Raw genomic sequence first — 19,909 nt, 5'->3', positions numbered from 1 at the left:
GTCACAGGGGAGCTGGAGCCCATCCCAGCTGGGAGGTGCACACACTCGGAACATCAGCAGCTCATTGCAGGGCTTATATATAGAAACAAACACTCACAAACAAAACAAATGAAGCATCTGCAGGTGTCTATTACGGTATTTGCATGAGCCGGTCTGTGTAAAGTCATTCTTCATAAAGACTCAGTTGATGTTTAAGGGTTAACATTGTTTCATCCTCTGATATTAAATCTGTCCTGGGAAAGTCAGCTCTGTCTGCACTAAGAAGTTTTATATCTCCAAGTATTAATTGTTCCATACATCTGACAATCTCTCCTACAATGAGCAGACTAATTTATTGCTCCAGATGTGGCTTTTGATACGTCCAAGTTCTGCCTCAGGGCGAGTCAAAGAATTGGATTTATTTTGCAGCTTGAAAACAAAATATCTTGTTTAAATAGATCTCTGTTCTGTTCAAACGGCAGCGAGTGATTTACTAAATCATGGTAAACAAAGAAAACACATTGGTCTTTTTCCCCCACACAAGTTGTATTAAATATCACACGTTTGGTGCTGGTATAACCTGAGCACAGGAGGAGGAGCATCACTCCTGACCCCCCAACTTTAGGGTCTCAAACCAACTCTGTGTCTTCAGTGTGACAGAACCTCTGTCCGTCCGGACTCTGACCCACTGGACTGCTTCAGACTCGCCATTAAGATAACCTGAGAGAAACAAATGTTTGTTTTGGACAGCTTAGATCAATAATGGTGGCGCTGTTGTATGAGGAAGAAACAGTTTACCCATAACTGTGGTCAGGTTTTTAGCTGGTTCACTTTGTGTTCTGTGCAGAACAACCTCTGGGTCAATGTGCACTGACCCCCCACAGAGCTCCACTCCAGCTTTCAGTGAGGACGGGACACGCACACACACATGGCCTGAGTGGGACAGAGAATGGGAGGAACAAACATCAAATGTGGTTTGTGTATTTCGCTACTTCACACAAGGTGAACTTGCCTTCTTGTGTCTGAACATCTGCACTGCCACCATCTCCTATGTAGACGTCAACATCTCCTCCTTTAGAGGAAATCTTTAGGAAATCATTCGAACCATCTGTATAAAAAAAAAGAGAGCTGGCTGATAGATACCACATGTGCCTCATTGTGCAATCTGAGTCGCTGTACTTACCAATGACAGTGTCTCCTGAAATGTTCTCCACAGTAGCTTTACCTTTTTTTTTAAAAAGTATAAAAGATGTGGTTACATATTTTACTGGATGATGATGTATTACATACTGCTACATTTACGCCAGGTAGATAATGACTTCCATCTATTAGCTGTGGCAAGCTTAACTCTAGGCAGAAGAGAATTTCTGAAAGCATGACACATTTGTACTGCTTTTTGTGCTCAAACCTCAACATCAGTCAATTTTAATTGTCCCAGGATTCCATTTGGGACTTGTGGGAAACATCAAAATAAGAGGCCATCGAGCATCAGATGTAGATTAGTTTCTCAGGAACTGTTCTCAATTAAAGGTCAGCCTCATTTGGGCGTTCAAGTAGGTGGACTGGTAAATGAAGGGTCGATGGTTTGGATGAGGTGATGCTGCTCCTCACCATGAATGTGGCCTAGTTGGATTCTTCCAGAGGAGCAAGAAACCTGGCTGGACTCGGCGTAGATGGCTTTAACTTTTAATGTTCCGTGTTCTGTTGAAACATTCATTCTGGTGCCCTGGAGCTTCTTGACATCCACAGTCTGCAAAGATTAAACTATCTATAATTTATTTTTCCAGGCCAGCGCTGTAAACACATTAGAAGAAGTAGTAAGACATCAGCTGCCCTCTGCTGGTCGCCCTTACACTGTATCCTCGCGTGCTGATGTCCACATTGCCGTGGATGGTCCCCACACCTGTAACATGTCCTCCTTCAGACTTGACCTCGATCTGATGACCCTGGAAACGACAATAACAAATATATAATATATAAATTGTAAAATAATATAATAAAAAAAAATAAATTTGGAGACATTTTAACTTTAGACGGGTATTCAAGAATAAACTCCACCAGCGGGTTATATACGAACATTTTAAGCTTTCTAAGCACTTTGTTGTAGTTTTTAATCAGACTACCACCTACCTTGACAGAATGCAACAGACAGTTGCCCTCCTCCGTTTGCACCCTGCAGAAGTCACACTCCATCTTCTTCACCTGCACACTGCCCTTTCCTCGTGTGGTGATGAACAGATCTGACAAAAACAGGTTTATATGCAACTGCAGAAATCACCAGAATGCCCAAGGTGATCATCACCGTTTGTTGTGCCATAGTTTAACCAGTGGACACTCACTGCTTTTTATAGGTGCGGCCAGATCAACCGACACGCTGCTGCTCACCTCCTTGGCTGAGATGAGCAGCTCTTTGCTCTGTTCATCATAGCTGACCATGAAGTGTTCAGGACCGAGCTGCTGCTCAGTCTCTGCACCGTGGACCGTAACGAATGCACGGTCTGCCTCCGGGAAGGTGTGCGGGTCCAGCGGGTGGACGGAGATGCTGCAACCCAGCTGAGCTCGTACTGTGCTGAAGGGGTTCACCTCGAGAGCCCACTGCCTCACCGGCGCATCATTTATTGGACAGTTCGGTGAGGCAGAGACGGAGAAGAGGCGCGTAGTTCGCAGAGGACACTTGGGTTTTGTGAGTTTACCGCTGTTGAAGGACAAGGAGCGAAGGAGGCCGAAGCATCCCGGGCGGCTCATTGAGCTCCACATCTCCGACACCCTGCGAGGAAACGGCTCAAACACCCCGGCTCCAAATGGCTGCTGTCACCGCTAAACATAAACAGAAATGGCTCGGTTAGTCATGCCGCCATTCATAACAAATTCGTGACTGTCACGTTCAGTGGAATACTTCCGGTGCATGATTTCAAAATAAAAATACGAAGATGCGTGATTCTTTTATTACTCAAGACTAGATTACATTAATCGAGATTTGAGTGTGAGAAACATTGACTAATACAGGAATTTAGCTCTTGTCATGTTTATATTATCTGATGCTCTAAACGCGTTATTCAATTTTCCAATTATGCTGAAAGCATTAGGTTACTTCCGGTTATAATCTATTGAATCATACAAACCGGATGTAAATTATTGGAAACACCGCCCCTTTTTAGCTCGTCCAATAAACAGTCACCTGTGAATTGTTTTTAAATTTTATTATGTTTTATCCGTGACTAAATACAATCAGATTTTATTGGTTGAATTTATAGTAATAAAAATAACATTGACTGGTGTGTGTACATGGTACATATTATGTGGAGACGTTTAGTTGAAATTAGGTCTTTTATTTTACCTGTATTGATTAGCTTCTTTATTTTATATGTGCAGATAATTTCAAAAAAGAATAAACAAATGTCTTTTTATTAAATATAGAATATATTTAGTCCTATCTACAAACCAAACTCAATCCGAACAACAAAACAATTCAAACATTTCTATAAAATCTTTCCAGTGCTGAATTTAAAAAAAAATCCCTGCTACTTCAAATTCTCCAATAAAACATCATTCCTCTTGAATATGTTTGTCCCCGTATCACCATTGAACAAACTTCCAACAAAACTTATATTTCTTATGAAGGTTATGTAATCTGCTGTAGCTCTGTAAAGGTCAAGTCATTACTTTTTTCTGGAAACATCAGTAGCCTGTTGCAGAACCAACTACCACAGGGTGGCAGCATTTTGTCAGTGGATTATACCGTTATTGTGTGGCTGTCGGACTATAGATGATATAATGTGACGTAATCTACGCCGAGTATGTGAAGTCTTTATGATTGTGTGGTTTTTGACATAAATCCCTTTGGTCTGATCATCATCCTGACTGATTTAAACGACTGTCTGTTGTTTGTGGGATAATACTCTGAAGATATGTTGTGCCATGTACCCCAGTATATCCCATCCCGGACTCCCTTGTACCTCCCTGTGTAGTATCTGCCATTGAGATTTGCAGCCATGCAGGCATCGAACCACCAGCCCGAGCTGTAGTAGGCCGCACAGTTGCCTGATGGGTAGCGGTCGTGGTCCCTGTCCAGGGTGGTAAAAGCTCGGTGATTGTGATCATAACTTTTACTGAAGCGTAGAGCGTTCCCAGCATTCCCCGAGTACCCCCCAACTGTCAGCGTGTATCGCAACCGCTCACTTGCCACCCTGAACTGGGAATACTCTGCAAATCCCTTCTCCCCCTCAAAGTCTTCCAGCTCCACCCGAAGCATCATGTCTCTCTCACGGGTCAGCAGGTGGATCACGTTGTTGCCCAGCCAGAATTCTCCCCCATCCAGTTCCCCGAAGCCTGATCGGTATTCGGCCCAGGTGCGATTGAAGCTTACACTTCCATCCTGTCGACGCTGCAGGAGCGTCCATCCTCCTCCCAGGAGCTCCATGTCACAGAACACAGGGAAGCTTTTGCTGCGGAGGTCAGGGGTCACAATGTACACTCCACTCTTTCTCTTCCCCCTCAGCAGGTAGTCTGAGCAGTCTCTCATCACCACGGTAACTGCACATAAGAAAATGTGTGAATGACTTCAAGAAAAGACATTTACCCAAAATATTGCTTTGTATCACCTGAATCTGACTCACAGCCACAGTAAAGACTTGAAAGGAGGTCAAAGTGCAAAAACTACCTTTCCACCATAAACATTAAGTGATTTTGAAGGTGGACCTCCAAAGTAGATACAAATCCCAAAGATCTCAGATATAATGGACTGCCTTTTCAGCAACAGCAGTTTCCAACATAAAATAATATTATTCTAAACTTATGTGGGAATACATTAAAGCTTCACAGGGTACTGTGATGGTTTCATAACTCCCCAGTCAATAATGAACCACGAGAACCTACACAGGCACTGCAGGCACCTTTTGGACAATGTAATACAATGTAATATTATTGTGTTTCATGGTTATTATTCTCAATCTACAATAGTGATGCAATGCCTTACACACGGGGCCTTTAAAAAAAACAGATGATCTCACCCAGGCTTATCATGTGCTGTCATACGTTTATATCTATTGACACTAACACCAAGTTTCGTTATTTGAGGAGTCAGGGGTGAATATTTAAGAACCCGTCTTGCCTTTAGATGGTATCCGTGTCAGTAGTTTGCTGTTTATCCCATCAAGCCTGCTGCCTCTCTGTTTGTCCTCTGGTTGCTCTGCTGAATGCCTTTCTGGGTGTCTTCCACTTGTGCTGTGGCTGTTATTGAAGAAAGCAGCCACCTGGTTAATTTTCACTTGCAGCTCACGAGCACTGTCAGTGGAAACATCAGGGGCCAGGGGCTGAGGCCCAGAGTTGGCTGGATTTGTTGACCTGAGGTCAGCGCTGGAACTGGAAGGGATGGTATTCATCACTTTGTTTGAATCATAAATTTGGCTTTTTGTTGTTTCCTCCTGGTTGTGATGCAACTTTGAGTCAACATTAGCAGCTTGTTTTTGCTGTGTCGGGCTATCGCTGGGAGGAACACTTGAGAGGACCCATGGGATGAGTCTATTTGGCCTGTCTGTCACTTGAATTGATGGCGGTGCAGCTGTTGTTTGTGATTTTTGACGAGACATAATTCTGCTGTTTGGGTTCACCATGAAGTCTCCAGGGAGAGTGTGAAGATGAGGGATAGCTCGTCCATCCTGGCTGATGGAAGACTTTAGATCCAGAGTCGTCATCTTGATTGTACTGACCTCTGTGTCCCCCCAGGAATTAGTTACATCATCAAGTTGTTTTACAGGGCCAGATGAAGGTGGTAAGATCATTTGGGAGTTTTGGACAGGGCCTGAAGTTTTGGGCTTTGACCCTGACTTTAATGGGAAGAATGGAGTTGACCTCTGAGCAGATGTTGCTCCTGGCTCTGCTGTAGGCGTGGACGGTGATCTGTGTCTGGGCAGTGGAGATGGGATTCTATCATATTCTGCTCCTGGGGCTCCATCAGACACAGGTTTCACGGTTGGATTTGGTATCAGGTCCGGCAGAGGTGGTTTGAAACCTCGGTCGATATGTGATGTTTTATCAGATTCAAGGTTGTGTTCAGCCTCGGAGTCGGTTGTAAGATCTGGATCACTTTGGTTGAGACCAGTTTTTGGGGCAGGTGCAGGTTTTGGCTTGATCTGAGGGAATTTCTTTCTGGAGTCAGGGTTTGGGTCGGGGAGCACAGGTTTAGACCCAGCTTCAGAATTTACAGAATTAGTCTCAGCCAGGGGCCCATCAGCATTTTCCAGTAATTCTGCATCAGCCTCGTGGAACAACTGTGGAGTGAAATTTGTTTTTTGTTTGTTTTCAGTTCGACCTTCAATGTCTCTGAGACCGTGGGTTATTTCAGGGGTTTGATTCTGTTTCCGTTTCTTCTCAATGGCTGATTTTTTGAGAGTTCTCTGAGTAACATTTGTAATTTGTGTGGATTTAGGTTTCTGCTCAGTTGGAAGGTGCTTTTCAGGATTATTCATCTTAACAGGTTGATGCCTTCGATGGGACATCGGCCTTTGGACAGGAAGCTTTGAAGGAGATTTTGGAGTCTGAATATTTGGCTGGTTTTGATTGGTTGGATTTTCCTTAAGATTCAAGTCAGCTGGTGAAATATCAGTTCTTTGACTGGGTTTTAGACCCTGAAATAGTTGAGAGCCTTTGAATCTGGGTTTTGTTAGGGGTTTGTGATAAGGAGGCTTTTGTTTCTGGTCATATTTTGTTTTTTTGTCAGAAAAAAGACCGTGAGCGGGTTTGGGGCTGTTATTAACCTTAGCAGTTTTAATTTTGGGGTTAGTGCCTAAAGGTTTCACCCCAGTCTTAGTATTTGAACTTATGTTCAATTTAGCTGGACTGTGGTGGTGCTGCGAGACTCCAGGGAGTGTTGCTATAGTCGGGCCGTTAGTTGTAGTTGTAGTTGCTGTAGTTGGTCTCACAACCCTCTGGGGTTCAGTGAAACCCTGTTGACCTGTGTTTACCGGGGCTGTCGTTGGCCTACCTGTGGCTGTAAAACCTGGCTCGGCAATAAAGGTTGCACTGAGGTCTGTGGTTTGGATTTGTGGTCCAGCAGCAGTGGTTGTTAAGCCTTTATGGACTCTGGTTAAAGGTGGAGTCAAGCTGGAGAAAGCAGGGGATCCATGAGATGAGCGATAGCTTAGAGCTGCATTTGAGTCTGCAGATTCTTGCCTGGAGCCTTCAGCGCTGATGTATGGAGTTTGACCTTTTGAAGCATAGTTTGTCCTGGCCGTGTCTTTGCTTGAGGCTAAACCACTATCACCATCTGTCTGCGTGCTCTGGATTAGTTTTTCTCCTTTTGTTTTGCTCTCTTGTCCAGTCTCTTTCTTCTCCTCCTCACCCTTTTTTGAAGCCCCTCTCAGTTTCTCATTACCTTGCTCCACTATTATTATTACTGTTCCAGTAATGCTGACCCCTTGTTTCCCGTCTCCTCTTATTTCTTCATTTATTTCCCCTGTTGTGTTCTGTCCTACTGATCCACCCTTGTTTTCCTGTTCTAAAATTATTTTTTCTACTTCTCTCTCACTATAACTGTCAGATCTATTTCCCGACTTAACCCTTTTGGTCCCATGCTCCAGGCTGAAATCTTTTAACGAATCAGCATTTAACCAGTTCCCTTGATCCTTCTTTCTATTCTTCCCCTCATTCACAGCTTCACTCTCTCTGTCACATTCTCTCCCAGTTTGTCTTACTGTACAGTCTGCACACATCCTCCTCAGCTCATCCACATTATCCTTCAGCGTCTGGAGTTCATCCACGATCCTCTCCAGCTCTCTGAGCTGTTTGGGTAGATGAATGGTCAGAGGTGGCACATTGAAAAGATAAGGGCAGTTGATCTCATCCCCCTCTTGCTCACATGGCTCCTCAGGTGTCAAAGTGACATCACAGGGCCCAAATCCACTATAGTCCAACAGATTTACTTCATCGGAGTCCGCTGGGGTCCCGTAGAAGAGCAGCAGCCATATGCACAGTGACGATAACCTCATCTTGAGACGAAAGAGTGAAAAAGTGAGTGCAGGAAAAAGACTGACCTGAGCTTGAGAAGTGACAGTGAGAGAGGGAGGAAAGGTGGGAGGGAGAAAAGGAGGAGGAGGAACTGATGCAGCTGGAGAGTGCATGTGTACAAGTACTCTATCTATCTATCTATCTATCTATCTATCTATCTATCTATCTATCTATCTATCTATCTATCTATCTATCTATCTATCTATCTATCTATCTATCTATCTATCTATCTATCTATCTATCTATCTATCTATCTCTAATCCCGTTATTACAATCCAGTGGATCCATGTAGTAATAACGCCAGTCACATGACCACAGGTCATGAATTTCCCCCCTTCAGGCTGTGAACATTGGCGTGTGTCGCAGTCACTCCTGCACTCCTTCTGTGGATCCCATCAGTGGATCTACAAACCCGTGAGTCAAAAATGCGCAGCTGAAGGGCTCTGTTGGAGACTTGACCGGTTATAAAGGATACTTTACATTCCATTGTCAGCTTCTGAGAGATGAAATAATGTCACTTTTATCTCAAAGTTTCACTTGATTTAGCTGATTTTTTTGACAACAGGTACAAATTAAAAAGCACCCAAGGTGGTTCATTGTGTCTGCCTATAGTGTGAAAAACAGAGAGAGGAAGGGCAGTCACATGAACTAAATGAGGCATCTGCTTGGCAGGGAGTTTAGATAATGAGGCTTTAGTTTTTCAGACCCGGGGTGTTACTGTCAGTCCTACCCCAGGATATGAGATCTGAGTGATGGCATGTAATGCCAGTCATTAGTCTTCCAGAAATCTGCCTGTTTTTCTTGCTTAAATTATTTTAAAATTGACAAAATGCAACCCTGGTGCATTTCTTTTTTTTGGCCGTCTGTTGCCCTGGCAGGTTTGTTTAATGAATGTGAGGGGCATCGGGTTAGAAACTGAAGCCCTTTTAGAGTGACTCAAACCTGGCAGCTTTAAATGCAGCAGCTCACAGGAATCTTGAATTTGGAGAAGATGCTTCGACAGAATGATAATTCTGAGGCCTTAACACTTGGAACAGGCGGTGCGGCTGTACACTGACAGCCATTCTTCTTCTCTTGTACAGCTATTAGGTCGTTTGCCATCAGATAGCTGCTGGCAGGGTGGAAGCCAGGAACATGTCGCCTTAAACCTTTTTATAGCCACTCCAGCACTTCAACGTTTGCAGAAGAACAGACTGTGAGGGAAGTGTTTACACTTGTGTCTGAACACCAGGCAGTACCCATTTAATGTCACAGTCAGGAAAAACTCTCCTGTTTAGCCTCAGTAACTACCCTGATAGTTTGGCTCCATGAGTTACCATTGGGATTAATGCAGACATCAATGGGGTGATAATAACTACTAGGAAACTTTGATTCAGTCTTTCCAATAACCTCCTCACTAGCTGGACCCATTTATGGATGGCTGTTTGTTTTTTTAAATCCTCATGATGCCCTTTTGAGAAATGCTGTTTTGAGTTCTTCCAGAGAGCTCACTTGGCCCGGGCTCCGATCTGGATTGTAAAAACAACCCGTGTTTTTTTGGTTTTTTTGCCCATTTTGGGCAGAACAAAATGTCTGACCATCAGTCCATCTTTGCTCTGAGCAGAGGAGAACGTTATCGATTGTGTCTGCTAAATGCATAAGTGTCCCATTTCGAGCTGAACTGCAGTGAACCCAACAACTGTCGCACTGCAGCGCTGCTCTCATGAAATATCACAACCAGTCTGGAGGTAGAAACCCAGAAGAATAGTTTCCAGAATGGCTGTTTATACTGTGAGGCTGCAAATTAATTCTGCTATAACTAATGTGTCTCACTGCAAATTGTTAAAGATCAGTTTGCCAAACATCCAATACGTGCGCTGGCTTTCTTTCTGATGGATTACAGAAGACTCTGTTGGATCACTTTCTTTACATCCACAATCCTGGACTTTTTTAAAACCGATGTATTAACACTCCGCTGTGTATTATATATTTACAGATCGGGTCTTCTCCTTTTGTTCTCATTTTACCGTAAACATCAATAATTACAGAAGATAAAGTGCCAAATAAAATCAAATTTAAAAAAGTATTCTTTTTGAATCGGGACTTTGTGCACAAATTATGCAAAGGAATTATTGTCGTGATAAATGAATCACATTTTTCTTCCGGTATTTATTCAAACTGAAAATGTCAAAACACAAAATTCAGTCTTTATGAACATTAAGTTCCAATTCAGTGCTGCCTGATAAAAATTTGTTTTGCCGTTGTTGTACCAATGATATACTGTAGATAAAGGTAATATCAATATATGGCATTTTCCCCATACAATATTAATTCAGTATATTATGTATAATGAGCAATATTCTGCAAGCAAAAAACTACTTTTCAAAGACACATTTGTATTGTCCTGTATACTTTACTTTAATAGCTGACTGTTCGAATAAACATTAAATTATACACAATTCTTGACAAAGAAATGAATTCACAGTATATCAACAGTGACGCTGAAGGACAGCGTATACACACGGTGTAAAAGCTCTCTGGCAGGATACAGTTTCTTATTTACTGGCTACAGACTCTGATGAGAGCTTCTAAATGGACGTGAGAGAATTTGATATTTGATTGAAAGAAACAGCAAAATTTTCCGCATCACTAAAGAATTTGTTGCTGTTTTTGGTCAGAAACATCTTTCATCCAGTATCAGTGTGATATGAAGTAACATGCTTAGGCGTTGCTTTGGAAAACCTTTTATCACATAACTTTGACATTAAATTGAGTGTTTGGATCTTGGATGTAATAAAAGTGGTGACTAATTCAGGCTTATGCAACAGAAAATAATACATTCTTAACTGACAACTGTTTATCACCGGTAACTAATTAACTGCTTTTATCTATTTATTTATTTTAAATCTCAGGGGGTTGATGACAGCTGTGTAAGTCAATATTTTTTTTTGGTTTCAAAAATCTTTACGGCGTAATCTACCACTATACCGCCACCTAGCGACAATATGAAGAATGACGGTCTAAAAAAGTCGAACCATTGTGAGTTCCATGAAGATTTAAATGCTTAACTGTCAATTTTGCCAGGGCTCTTCGACTGAAAATATTTCAACATTATCACTACTTTTTTAAATGGTAAAAGTATTTTTTCTTTCTTTTGGTACTTATTTGTATATAAAATACAATTATTTTCAAAAGTTTCAAAAGCCATTGTAATCCATTTTGTTGTGAAAACTACATTGATAGGCCCACCAAGGACGTTTTATGACAACTAGCACTTATCTGTGAACAAAATTGAAAAACTTGAAAATGAACAATTAAACTTTCAGGAAACGTTGACAAAGGGCTAAAGAAGAGATGATTAACTTTTGGAGATGTTCTGTATCCAGGTAGGACTTTGACCTTCCGAAGATCCAATCCATTGGGGTTTGATTATAAATTGCTTTGGTCGTAGATACAAGGTTAAGTAACATGGTACGTTGGTATACTACGGTGGTATGTTAATGTTCTAAATATCTGATAATTCAAAGCAAGTGTATTTTCGCAGCCAGAGGTCACGATGATACAGTTTAAACACAAGGATCAATTAAAACGTATCTAAATAATTCTTGTTATGCCATTTTATATTAAATGCTACATTTTTCTGCACAAAGGACCAATTAGACACATGTATCAGTCGCTGACGCACCTGCGGGCAGGGTCAAGGGTCATGTTTGGAGTGCGCGAGTCCCGCGTTTTCTTGTTTTCTTGCCTGTAAACAAGCTCGTGACAGTCCCGCCTGCGTGCGTCTGACGTCACACGCTTGGTCCCGCCCCCGTCAGGATCTCACGTACCAGTTACGTCTGACCGTAAAAAATAGAAACTTCCAAGATGGCTGAGGCCGTGGAGTCCATGCATTTCGCAGCAAACAGCAAAACAAATTCCCCGAAACCTCTGATAGCTAAACGTCCACCGGAGAGCCGACCGCAGTCTTCCATTGACACCTACCCTCCTCCGCCTAAGAAGGTCCGACTGGAGGAGAAGGGCCTGAAGCCCAGGAAAGTAAACGGGGAGGTGTGCGCAGGGGAAAAACACAACGGGAAGCAGAGTTACGGGAGCCCAGCGAAATGGAGTTTCGGCCCGGCCAAACCAAGCCACTCTACCGCCGCCGCGGTGCCAGCTACCCCCGTTCGGAAAATCTTCAAAATCAGCAACTTCCTCGCGTCGCCGCCCAAAGTGAAACGGGCGAAGGAAAAACGACACAAGGAGAAGGAGAAAAGCGGCGAAGCGCAGCGGATCTCCGCCGCCGCTGTGGACAGAGTGAGCCCCGCTAGCTGCCATACAAAGACGGAGAACGGCGACATGAAAACAGCCCCGAGAGGTAGGAGCACCGCCAGCCTCCGTCCCGACCTGCTCCAAAACACCCCATCCACACCTCTACCCAACAATAACGCGACCGCATTAATAAAGGAAACATTACATAATTCTGTGAATCTTAGGCCCCAGTATTTATTAGGCCCAGATGGCGAAAATATACACGTGGAAATGTTTGTTCTTCAGTAATGTTTCTCAGCATGTAGCGGCACTTTTAAAAAAATAATCTGCCCTTTTCTGCGCTCCTCAGATCACAAGGACAAAGAAAGAGACAAGAAAAAGGAGAAGAAAAAAGAGTGGAAAAATCATAAATTGCCGCCTGTGCATGACATTGCGAGAGAAAACGGGGAGGTGATTTCTCCACAGAAAGGTAGGAATGGACCTACAACAGGCTGGTAAAATACAGGGTTTGGAGAATTTAGTCTCCTGCTTTGACGCAGTTGTTTGAAAATAAATATAAGCAACCTCAGTGGAGACATGGTTGATGTCCTTTAAAGACACGGTTTTATAAAGTCGACCACAACTGTACATTTAAGATAAATGCCAATACCAAATGTTCGCTAATGTGTAGTTAATGACTGACATTAATCTATAGTTACACTTTAATATGACATCTGCCAACAAATGTCCACGAATGCATGTATTTTAAATAGCAAATACACAATGTTGTGCTGAATGAAAAATCTGTATTTCTGAATCACAGAGTCAGCAGAGAAGCCCAAATCTTGTTTGGATGAAGACCTCCTGTTGAAGAAGCTGAAAAAGAAGAAGAAAAAGAAGCACAAAGACGGAGAGCGGGTGAAGGAGCGGCATGGTCGTCCCAAAATGTATCATCGCTCCTGTCAGACGGTGTGTTCGGGGGTGTCTGTGGCTCTGCCTGAGTTCCTGAAGCGGATTAATGGGAACAACAACATGAACAGCAGCGACCTACTACAGCACCAGCACCAGGATCCTACCTCCATCTCCTCCATGGTCAGGGACAGGCTCAGCTACACCTCCCCGCTCCACTGCGCCCCGGCGCCGGGGTTGTCGGGCATTGAGTTTGGCCACCTGATTCACATCGAGCAGCAGGCCAACGGAGGGGCGTCTGTGGTGCACGCCTACAGCGAGGAGCTCGCCTGCCTGTCACCGGACGAGATGCAGCGTTTCGCTCAAGAGTTTGTGACTCTGTCCTTCAGCGAGGATGAAGCCCAGGCTGCGTCTTTTGTGATGGGAATCATCCACGGAGCAGCGTCCTACCTCCCAGACTTCTTGGACTACTTTTCCTACAAGTTCCCCAACGCGCCTGTGAAGATGGAGGTGCTTGGGAAGAAGGACATAGAGACGACGACAATGATCAACTTCCACTCTCAGGTGAGATGTTGTGGAAAGTTGTTGGAGATATAAAATGCCCACATCACATCCCAAAGTGGTCTGGTTGTCATTTGTCAAGAGGAGTGATATGGAGACGGAGTCCTCTCGGTAGTGGTTCACCTTGTCCTGTTGTGAAGGCTTACGGTGTGAATAACTTTGTTGTCTGACTAGGATTCCTTTACTTGCTGTTTGTATTTTTAAAGGCTTCTCTTCCTTTGATTTTTTTCCCCCCAGAAGCTTCAGGTTGTGTTTGATGTGCTGATTTCCTACTCTGTAATACCTCCTTTTAACGAGCAAAGGGGGCTTATACTACTAATATTTTGATATAATTCAACAAGAAACTCCTAATCTAAAATACAGAAAATAGCGTAACAGTGCTTTGCTTCAGCCAAGGTTCTGGGTGATTCTGGTTTAATTTCCCTTGATCGCGCCGACCCACAGAGCTTTTCATAATCAGATCCTGCTCCGGCTAATGTGGCGTCATGACTTCTACACAAGCGACAAACACAGGACAGATGGTCCATTTTTTTTCCTGGAGTTGTTTTCAATTTTAGGAAAGTTTCTTGCTCGTTTTTGGAATTTAGCCAGGTGGGAGAAACGCAGCCGTTTACGCCGAGGTGAATTTTTCTCGCCGCCTGGGTGAATTTAAAAAGACACCTGAACAGGTGTCACTCAGATTGACTGTCTTTGATTCAATGAGTCAGGTTCAGTGTCTCCAGGAATCTTAAGTGTCGTGACTCCAAAAACAGTACAGAATAAAACCGTCCTGATGAATTCTCATTTTTCTGAAAAATCTCCAGGACGTGTGAGTTTCTCCTGTTGTAGCAGAGCAGAGCAGACACCTCAGATGTCAAGAGCCTGAACAAGCGAAGGTTTTCAACATGACTAGCTGAGATTTACTAGTTCACTCCCTCGTTAGATGCTCAGGTTTCTATGGTAAAAGTTGCTTTTGCTTCACGGCTAGATTAGCTTGCCTATATAATATATTTTTACATTTTATTCTCCAAGGTCAGGTTACATGAATACTACATGGGGCCATAGCCTTGGCTCATACCAACAGTTAAACGTCCCAGCTGTGATACTTGGGGGAGTCTGATCTGTCTTCTCTGCGCCCTCCTGCAGGTGAAGCGGACTTATTCCCAGGGAACCTACCGTGCTGGTGCCATGCGCCAGATCAGTCTGGTCGGTGCTGTGGATGAAGAAGTTGGAGACTACTTCCCAGAGTTCCTCGGCATGCTCGCAGAATCTCCATTTCTAGAGGTTAGTGTTGGTCTCACGCCGCACAAATACCCCACCTTGTCCTGGGTCCGTGTTTCAGCAATCTGAAAGCGTTGTCCTCCCGGCTCAGACCGCCAAGTAACGACAAAGTTTTAGTCCAATCCTATGAAATTGGTCTTTCTGTCGGTCTCTTAAGGCTGCTATTGTCCCTGTATTTTTATATCAGACAAATCAAATGTGTAGCTACGTGAACTTTAATGGAAGCACATACGTCATGCTCGTGAAATCCTGCGCAGCTTGTGTAGCGATTCGACGCGCCTTTTTTATCAATTGTGGCAGCGCACCGGCAAGATCACAAGATCCTCGAGCTGCTCAGCATCCGTGGGGAAGATGAGATTTGGCGGCTGATTTTGGGCTGTGTGTGCGGCGCAGTTATTTATGGCGATATTGCCAGCCTGTTGAAAGAGCGGGTCATGTGGCCTTATGAACTTTGCAAATTAATATTCAGCCACTCAGCATTGGCAATTCCCCTGAGCATCTCCATCTCACTAGCTTTGCCCTTCATGGCCTCCACTGTTAAAAATGTTACAAGATGCCACTGTTGTCTACTACTTAATATAGAGTCTAAGTTTATTTATACCTTATGAAACAACTGTTAGGATGAACACAAAGCTGATATCCTGGTAGGAATTTTAAACACATAGAAACATTTGCAAACAAAAATGTATTTCCTAAAAAGGGTTCTTTAGAAGTTACTCCTCTGGTCAGTGATCACTGGAGCAATTCCTTTGACAAAATGGTTAAAAATGAGCCTTCCGTTGCTCTTCTTTAAAATGTGCCATGGTCGATCTCATAGCCACATACAACCAACAATCAGGGCAGCGTTGCCAATGTTGGCAGCATGAAGGCAATAAGTGCTCCCCTTCGCTGCATTAGCACTTGGACAATGTTTGCTAAAGAGACAAAACTGCAACAGTACGAAACAACATTGTTTACCTCATCGTCTTCCTCTGCACTTCAACGTGTAATGATGATGTCAACATCTCAGGAGGTCAGATATGAAATATGAAAATATTGCTAGCAATCTATAAAAGGCCTGTGGGCCTTAATCATTTTTTAATTCTGAATCATCAACCTGTCCTCTTGCAGCGGACTTTGCCGTGGGGTACTTTCTCCAGTCTGAGGCTGCAGAGTCCCACTGAAAGCGATGATGGCCCAATAATGTGGGTCAGACCTGGAGAACAGATGATCCCCATGGCAGACATGCCAAAGTCACCCTTCAAACGGAAAAGGTAGGTTGGTGTTTTGAGTCTGCGATATTTATCCAAGATTATGTAATTATGAATGATTAAGGGGTATAATGTGTCTAACAGTCTGTGACTGTTTCAAATGTAGGTCCACCAATGAGATAAAGAACCTGCAGTATCTGCCCAGAACCAGCGAGCCCAGGGAGATGCTGTTTGAGGACCGGACGAGAGCCCACGCCGACCACATCGGTCAGGGCTTCGAGAGACAAACTACTGCTGCTGTCGGTGTGCTGAAGGCTGTACGCTGTGGAGAGGAGTGAGTCCGTTCTGATTCTTCAAATGTTTTAAGATTTGTGAGGTCATCCTGCCAACGCTGACAGAGACTTTTCCTATTGCCTCGCAGCAGTTGCAGTCCTGCTCGGATCACCAAAGACGTTGTGTGTTTCCACGCCAGAGATTTCCCAGATGTGGTCATGAGGCTGCAGCTGGACCTCCATGAGCCTCCTCTGTCTCAGGTGGGACATATTTTGTTGTAGCTGATGCGATCTCACATAAAAGCACCAAAACTGTTATAAGTCCAAAGACTGAATAGAAAGTATATGTGCATCCAGATAAATGGTGAACAGGTTTTGACGTCATGGCAAAGACATGGCTACCTGAGCCTCATCATAGTGGCTGTAATTATGTTGTTACCTCTGCTGTTAATTGTAATGTCTGCTCGTGGGTTTGGCATAATAGAATATTTGAAGTATGTGAGAATTTAAAATCAGGGTTTACCAGTTTAGACTGAACGTTGTCTGTCGCTGCCTCCAGTGTGTGCAGTGGATTGACGATGCAAAGCTGAACCAGTTACGGAGGGAAGGGATAAGATACGCCCGGATCCAGCTCTACCACGACGACATCTACTTCATCCCCAGGGGAGTTGTCCACCAGTTCAAGACGGTGTCTGCTGTCTGCAGTCTAGCCTGGCACGTCCGACTCAAGCAGTATCACCAAAGTGAAGAGGAGGAGGAGCAGGAGGAGGAAAAGATGAAGGAGGTGTGTGCGCCCAGAGAAGAAAGGCCTCACATCAAAAAGGAGGAGATCGATGAACAGTTCACAGAGGTAGACTACGGCCCCGTGGTACAGACCGTGACAAAGCTGGAGGACATGGTGGCTGAAAGGAAGGAAGACTCGTCTCCAATCCTGACACAGGCCTTTAAGGAGGAGCAGCTGCACGGCAGAGCTGAGACGAAGGAGCCTTCTTCAACCCAGACTGTGCAGCTGGTCAAACAGGAGAGAGACGAAGGCGACCTCAGTCACCCGGGAACAGAAACTAAAGCTCAGCAAGAAGAAAGAGGACAAGGAAAAGATGTCCGAGGTGAAGATGCAGACGGGAGCCAGGCAGTGCAGAAGGCCCATGAAGAGAGAGAGGGAGAGAGTGCTTCCTTAAAGTCACCGGTGCCAGTTAGGAAGGAGCCGGACGTGGAGGAAGACCGGCTGCAAAAGACGAGTGCACCAGGACAGGGTCTGAAAGACAAAACGAAAGATCACTTGACGAACGCGTGCCACACGCCACAAATCAAAAAAGGGAAAAGGGAGAAAGATGAAAAGGAGATGCTCAAAGAGAAGGAGAGGAAGGATAAAGATCGGAGTAAAGAGAAGGACAGAAAGGATAGAGGCAAAGACAGGGATAGAGAGAAGGAAAGAGTGAAAGACCAGGTTAAGGCAGAGGGAGGAAGAGAGTTGTTGACACAACCATTGGCACAAAGGAAAAAGGAGGAGGAGGAGCAAACGAGAGAGGCCTGTAAAATCTTCCAAACAGCCCCGCCTGCACAGAGGGACGACTCCAAAATGCTTCCCCACATCAAGAGAGAGAAGGAGCCTGACAGAGACAGAGGGGGCGCACAGGGGTCATCACACTCCCGACCAGAGCGGGAGGACGCTCAAGATACACACTCACACAAACACAAGTCTTCACATGGGAAAAAGGAGAAGAGCGGACACAGAGACGCCACACCAGCAAACCTGCTTCTGGGAAAGACGCCGTCGGGAAAAGAAGACGGAAAGAAAGGCTCTTCCAAACATTCTAATATTCAGGTAAAGAAAGATGGAAAAAAGGATAAAGACGTCAACAGCAAGGAGGAGAAGAAGAAGTCTGGCCCAGCACCTCCAGAACACAAACCACCACGGACGCTCTTCACCTTTGACCTTTTTAAGCCAATGGACGCTCACCAAGCTTTTGCGGTCACGGACACGAGGCCCAAGAGCCACCATCACGGTGACTGTCGAGGCGCTTCCTCCAAGCCTGGGTCTGACACTCGGACGCTTGTGCCCTCCAAAGGACCAAAAGTAAAGGACTCTACGCTGGGCAAACCTGCCCCACCCCTACAGGACACGCGGCCACAGCAGCAACACACGTTAAAACAGACCCTTAAAACACACATGCCCCACACACACAAAGACTTTTTAATATGAATGTCTGCAGTTTTTCTTTTACTGTCCATCTTACACTGAGGCTTTGCCCCTTACACACAGATGTTGCAAACTTGCCATAACAGTCCCGTCTGCACTTGTTCCCCCGGCGTCGCAGTGTCCTTTCATACAGCGGTCCCAAGCTCCACGTTTAAAATGGGCGCCGGCGAGTGCCGAATCTTTGCCTGGTGTCCTTAGCTTAACCGCTGCAGCGCAAGCGGCTCTTTGTAAACAACAGAATACGGTGTCGGCCAGCGTCCGGCTGCTTTAAATGGCTCCATGCTCTGTTACACATGGAAGTCGTGGCCAGATGACACGGCTCCATAGAGCACCGTCAGCTTTGCATTCAGATGGTCGGTTCCATTTCAGAGTTCGAACTGGCCCCCTCTTCTTACGCCTTCAGGGTTCACGCAGAACAGGCCCGTTTTCAAGTGCCTGTGTGTAAGGGGCTCTTGCTCAAAGATGTGAAAATGCATCCTTTCCTCTGACATCAGCCGGTGGTTCCAACTCGCTGGTCGATGACGTTTCTATTGCTTTACTAAAACAGCCACAGTAATTCCATTGATGTAACGAAGAGGATGACCTCTTCATGCACGTTATCAGTGCCCAAGAATGTAAGCTAAGTAGCTCACTTTACGTTTGTTAGCGAATGTATGTAGGCTCGATATAAAATGTCATGTGACCCACGTGTCAGTGCCTGTGCACTACTTAGCTTCGCTCTTAAAGCACCATTTTAGATAGTGGACTATTCAATCTGAAAACAACCCCCCTGCTAGAAGAAATCCATACATTCACTGTTTTGGACATATTGGCACTTGACTCTGCTCCTGCTGAAGTCTTCTTTCTCATGTTGCTTTAGAATTTGGGGTTTGTTGTTAAAAACACTCCAGAGTTGATGTAAGTAGTTGTTTCCAGACTGGATTTTTGACTCACACAGGGCTGTAAATTATACTGTATTTACCAAATCTGTACAGTATAGATGTTATTAGCACCTATGTGAGAAAATGTATACAGAAATTGCATATATTTTTTGTAAGACAAGTTTTATTTTCCATAGAACTTATTTATATCATTTACTGTTGGTTTTTATTTGGAAGCCTATGTATGTGGAAAATTTTGTTGTAAATACATTTTATTTCTTAAGACTTCGTAGTGTGATTTATACTCTGATCAGAACCTCTCAATAAATGGTTCACAAACAATGACTTCCTCGTGTCTCTGCATTAACATGGTGCCAGTTAGTGCATTGGAGCTAAAAGGGATTCTCCTTGACTCATAAATATGGTGCAGCTTGTCTATTAAACGAGTGTTGAATAGTGTGAAGA

General features: G+C 44.2%; 3 protein-coding genes across 5 annotated transcripts; 1 reads left to right on the top strand and 2 right to left on the bottom strand.

The window, feature by feature from the left end:
• Nucleotides 1–378: 378 nt before the first annotated feature.
• Nucleotides 379–4,364, bottom strand: fam185a (family with sequence similarity 185 member A). Of its 2 annotated transcripts, XM_057051681.1 has the most exons (9): nt 4,346–4,364; nt 2,319–2,796; nt 2,110–2,219; nt 1,833–1,925; nt 1,591–1,729; nt 1,163–1,204; nt 992–1,087; nt 778–912; nt 379–699 (listed from the first exon to the last, which is right to left on the bottom strand). In XM_057051681.1, the coding sequence occupies exons 2-9, from the start codon at nt 2,734–2,736 to the stop codon at nt 581–583; spliced, it is 1,152 nt and encodes a 383-aa protein (XP_056907661.1). In that variant the 5' UTR covers nt 2,737–2,796; nt 4,346–4,364; the 3' UTR covers nt 379–580. The 2 variants fall into 2 exon arrangements, with proteins under 2 accessions (XP_056907661.1, XP_056907660.1); XM_057051680.1 differs by lacking the exon at nt 4,346–4,364 and having other exon boundaries at nt 2,319–2,874.
• On the bottom strand, nt 3,165–11,772 carry LOC130536055 (mucin-2-like). Of its 2 annotated transcripts, XM_057051657.1 has the most exons (4): nt 11,648–11,772; nt 7,835–7,964; nt 5,090–7,757; nt 3,165–4,512 (listed from the first exon to the last, which is right to left on the bottom strand). In XM_057051657.1, the coding sequence occupies exons 3-4, from the start codon at nt 7,686–7,688 to the stop codon at nt 3,788–3,790; spliced, it is 3,324 nt and encodes a 1,107-aa protein (XP_056907637.1). In that variant the 5' UTR covers nt 7,689–7,757; nt 7,835–7,964; nt 11,648–11,772; the 3' UTR covers nt 3,165–3,787. The 2 variants fall into 2 exon arrangements, with proteins under 2 accessions (XP_056907637.1, XP_056907636.1); XM_057051656.1 differs by having other exon boundaries at nt 5,090–7,964.
• On the top strand, nt 11,764–19,789 carry LOC130536056 (lysine-specific demethylase RSBN1L-like). The gene is made up of 8 exons (XM_057051658.1): nt 11,764–12,319; nt 12,563–12,682; nt 13,016–13,665; nt 14,788–14,925; nt 16,033–16,175; nt 16,279–16,446; nt 16,534–16,645; nt 16,944–19,789. Exons 1-8 carry the CDS (start codon nt 11,830–11,832, stop codon nt 18,585–18,587), a joined length of 3,465 nt encoding a protein of 1,154 aa, XP_056907638.1. The 5' UTR covers nt 11,764–11,829; the 3' UTR covers nt 18,588–19,789.
• Nucleotides 19,790–19,909: the final 120 nt, after the last annotated feature.

This window comes from Takifugu flavidus, chromosome 13 (genome assembly GCF_003711565.1).
Source record: "Takifugu flavidus isolate HTHZ2018 chromosome 13, ASM371156v2, whole genome shotgun sequence".
NCBI lineage: Eukaryota > Metazoa > Chordata > Actinopteri > Tetraodontiformes > Tetraodontidae > Takifugu > Takifugu flavidus.
This window is presented reverse-complemented; position numbering and strand designations above follow the sequence as displayed.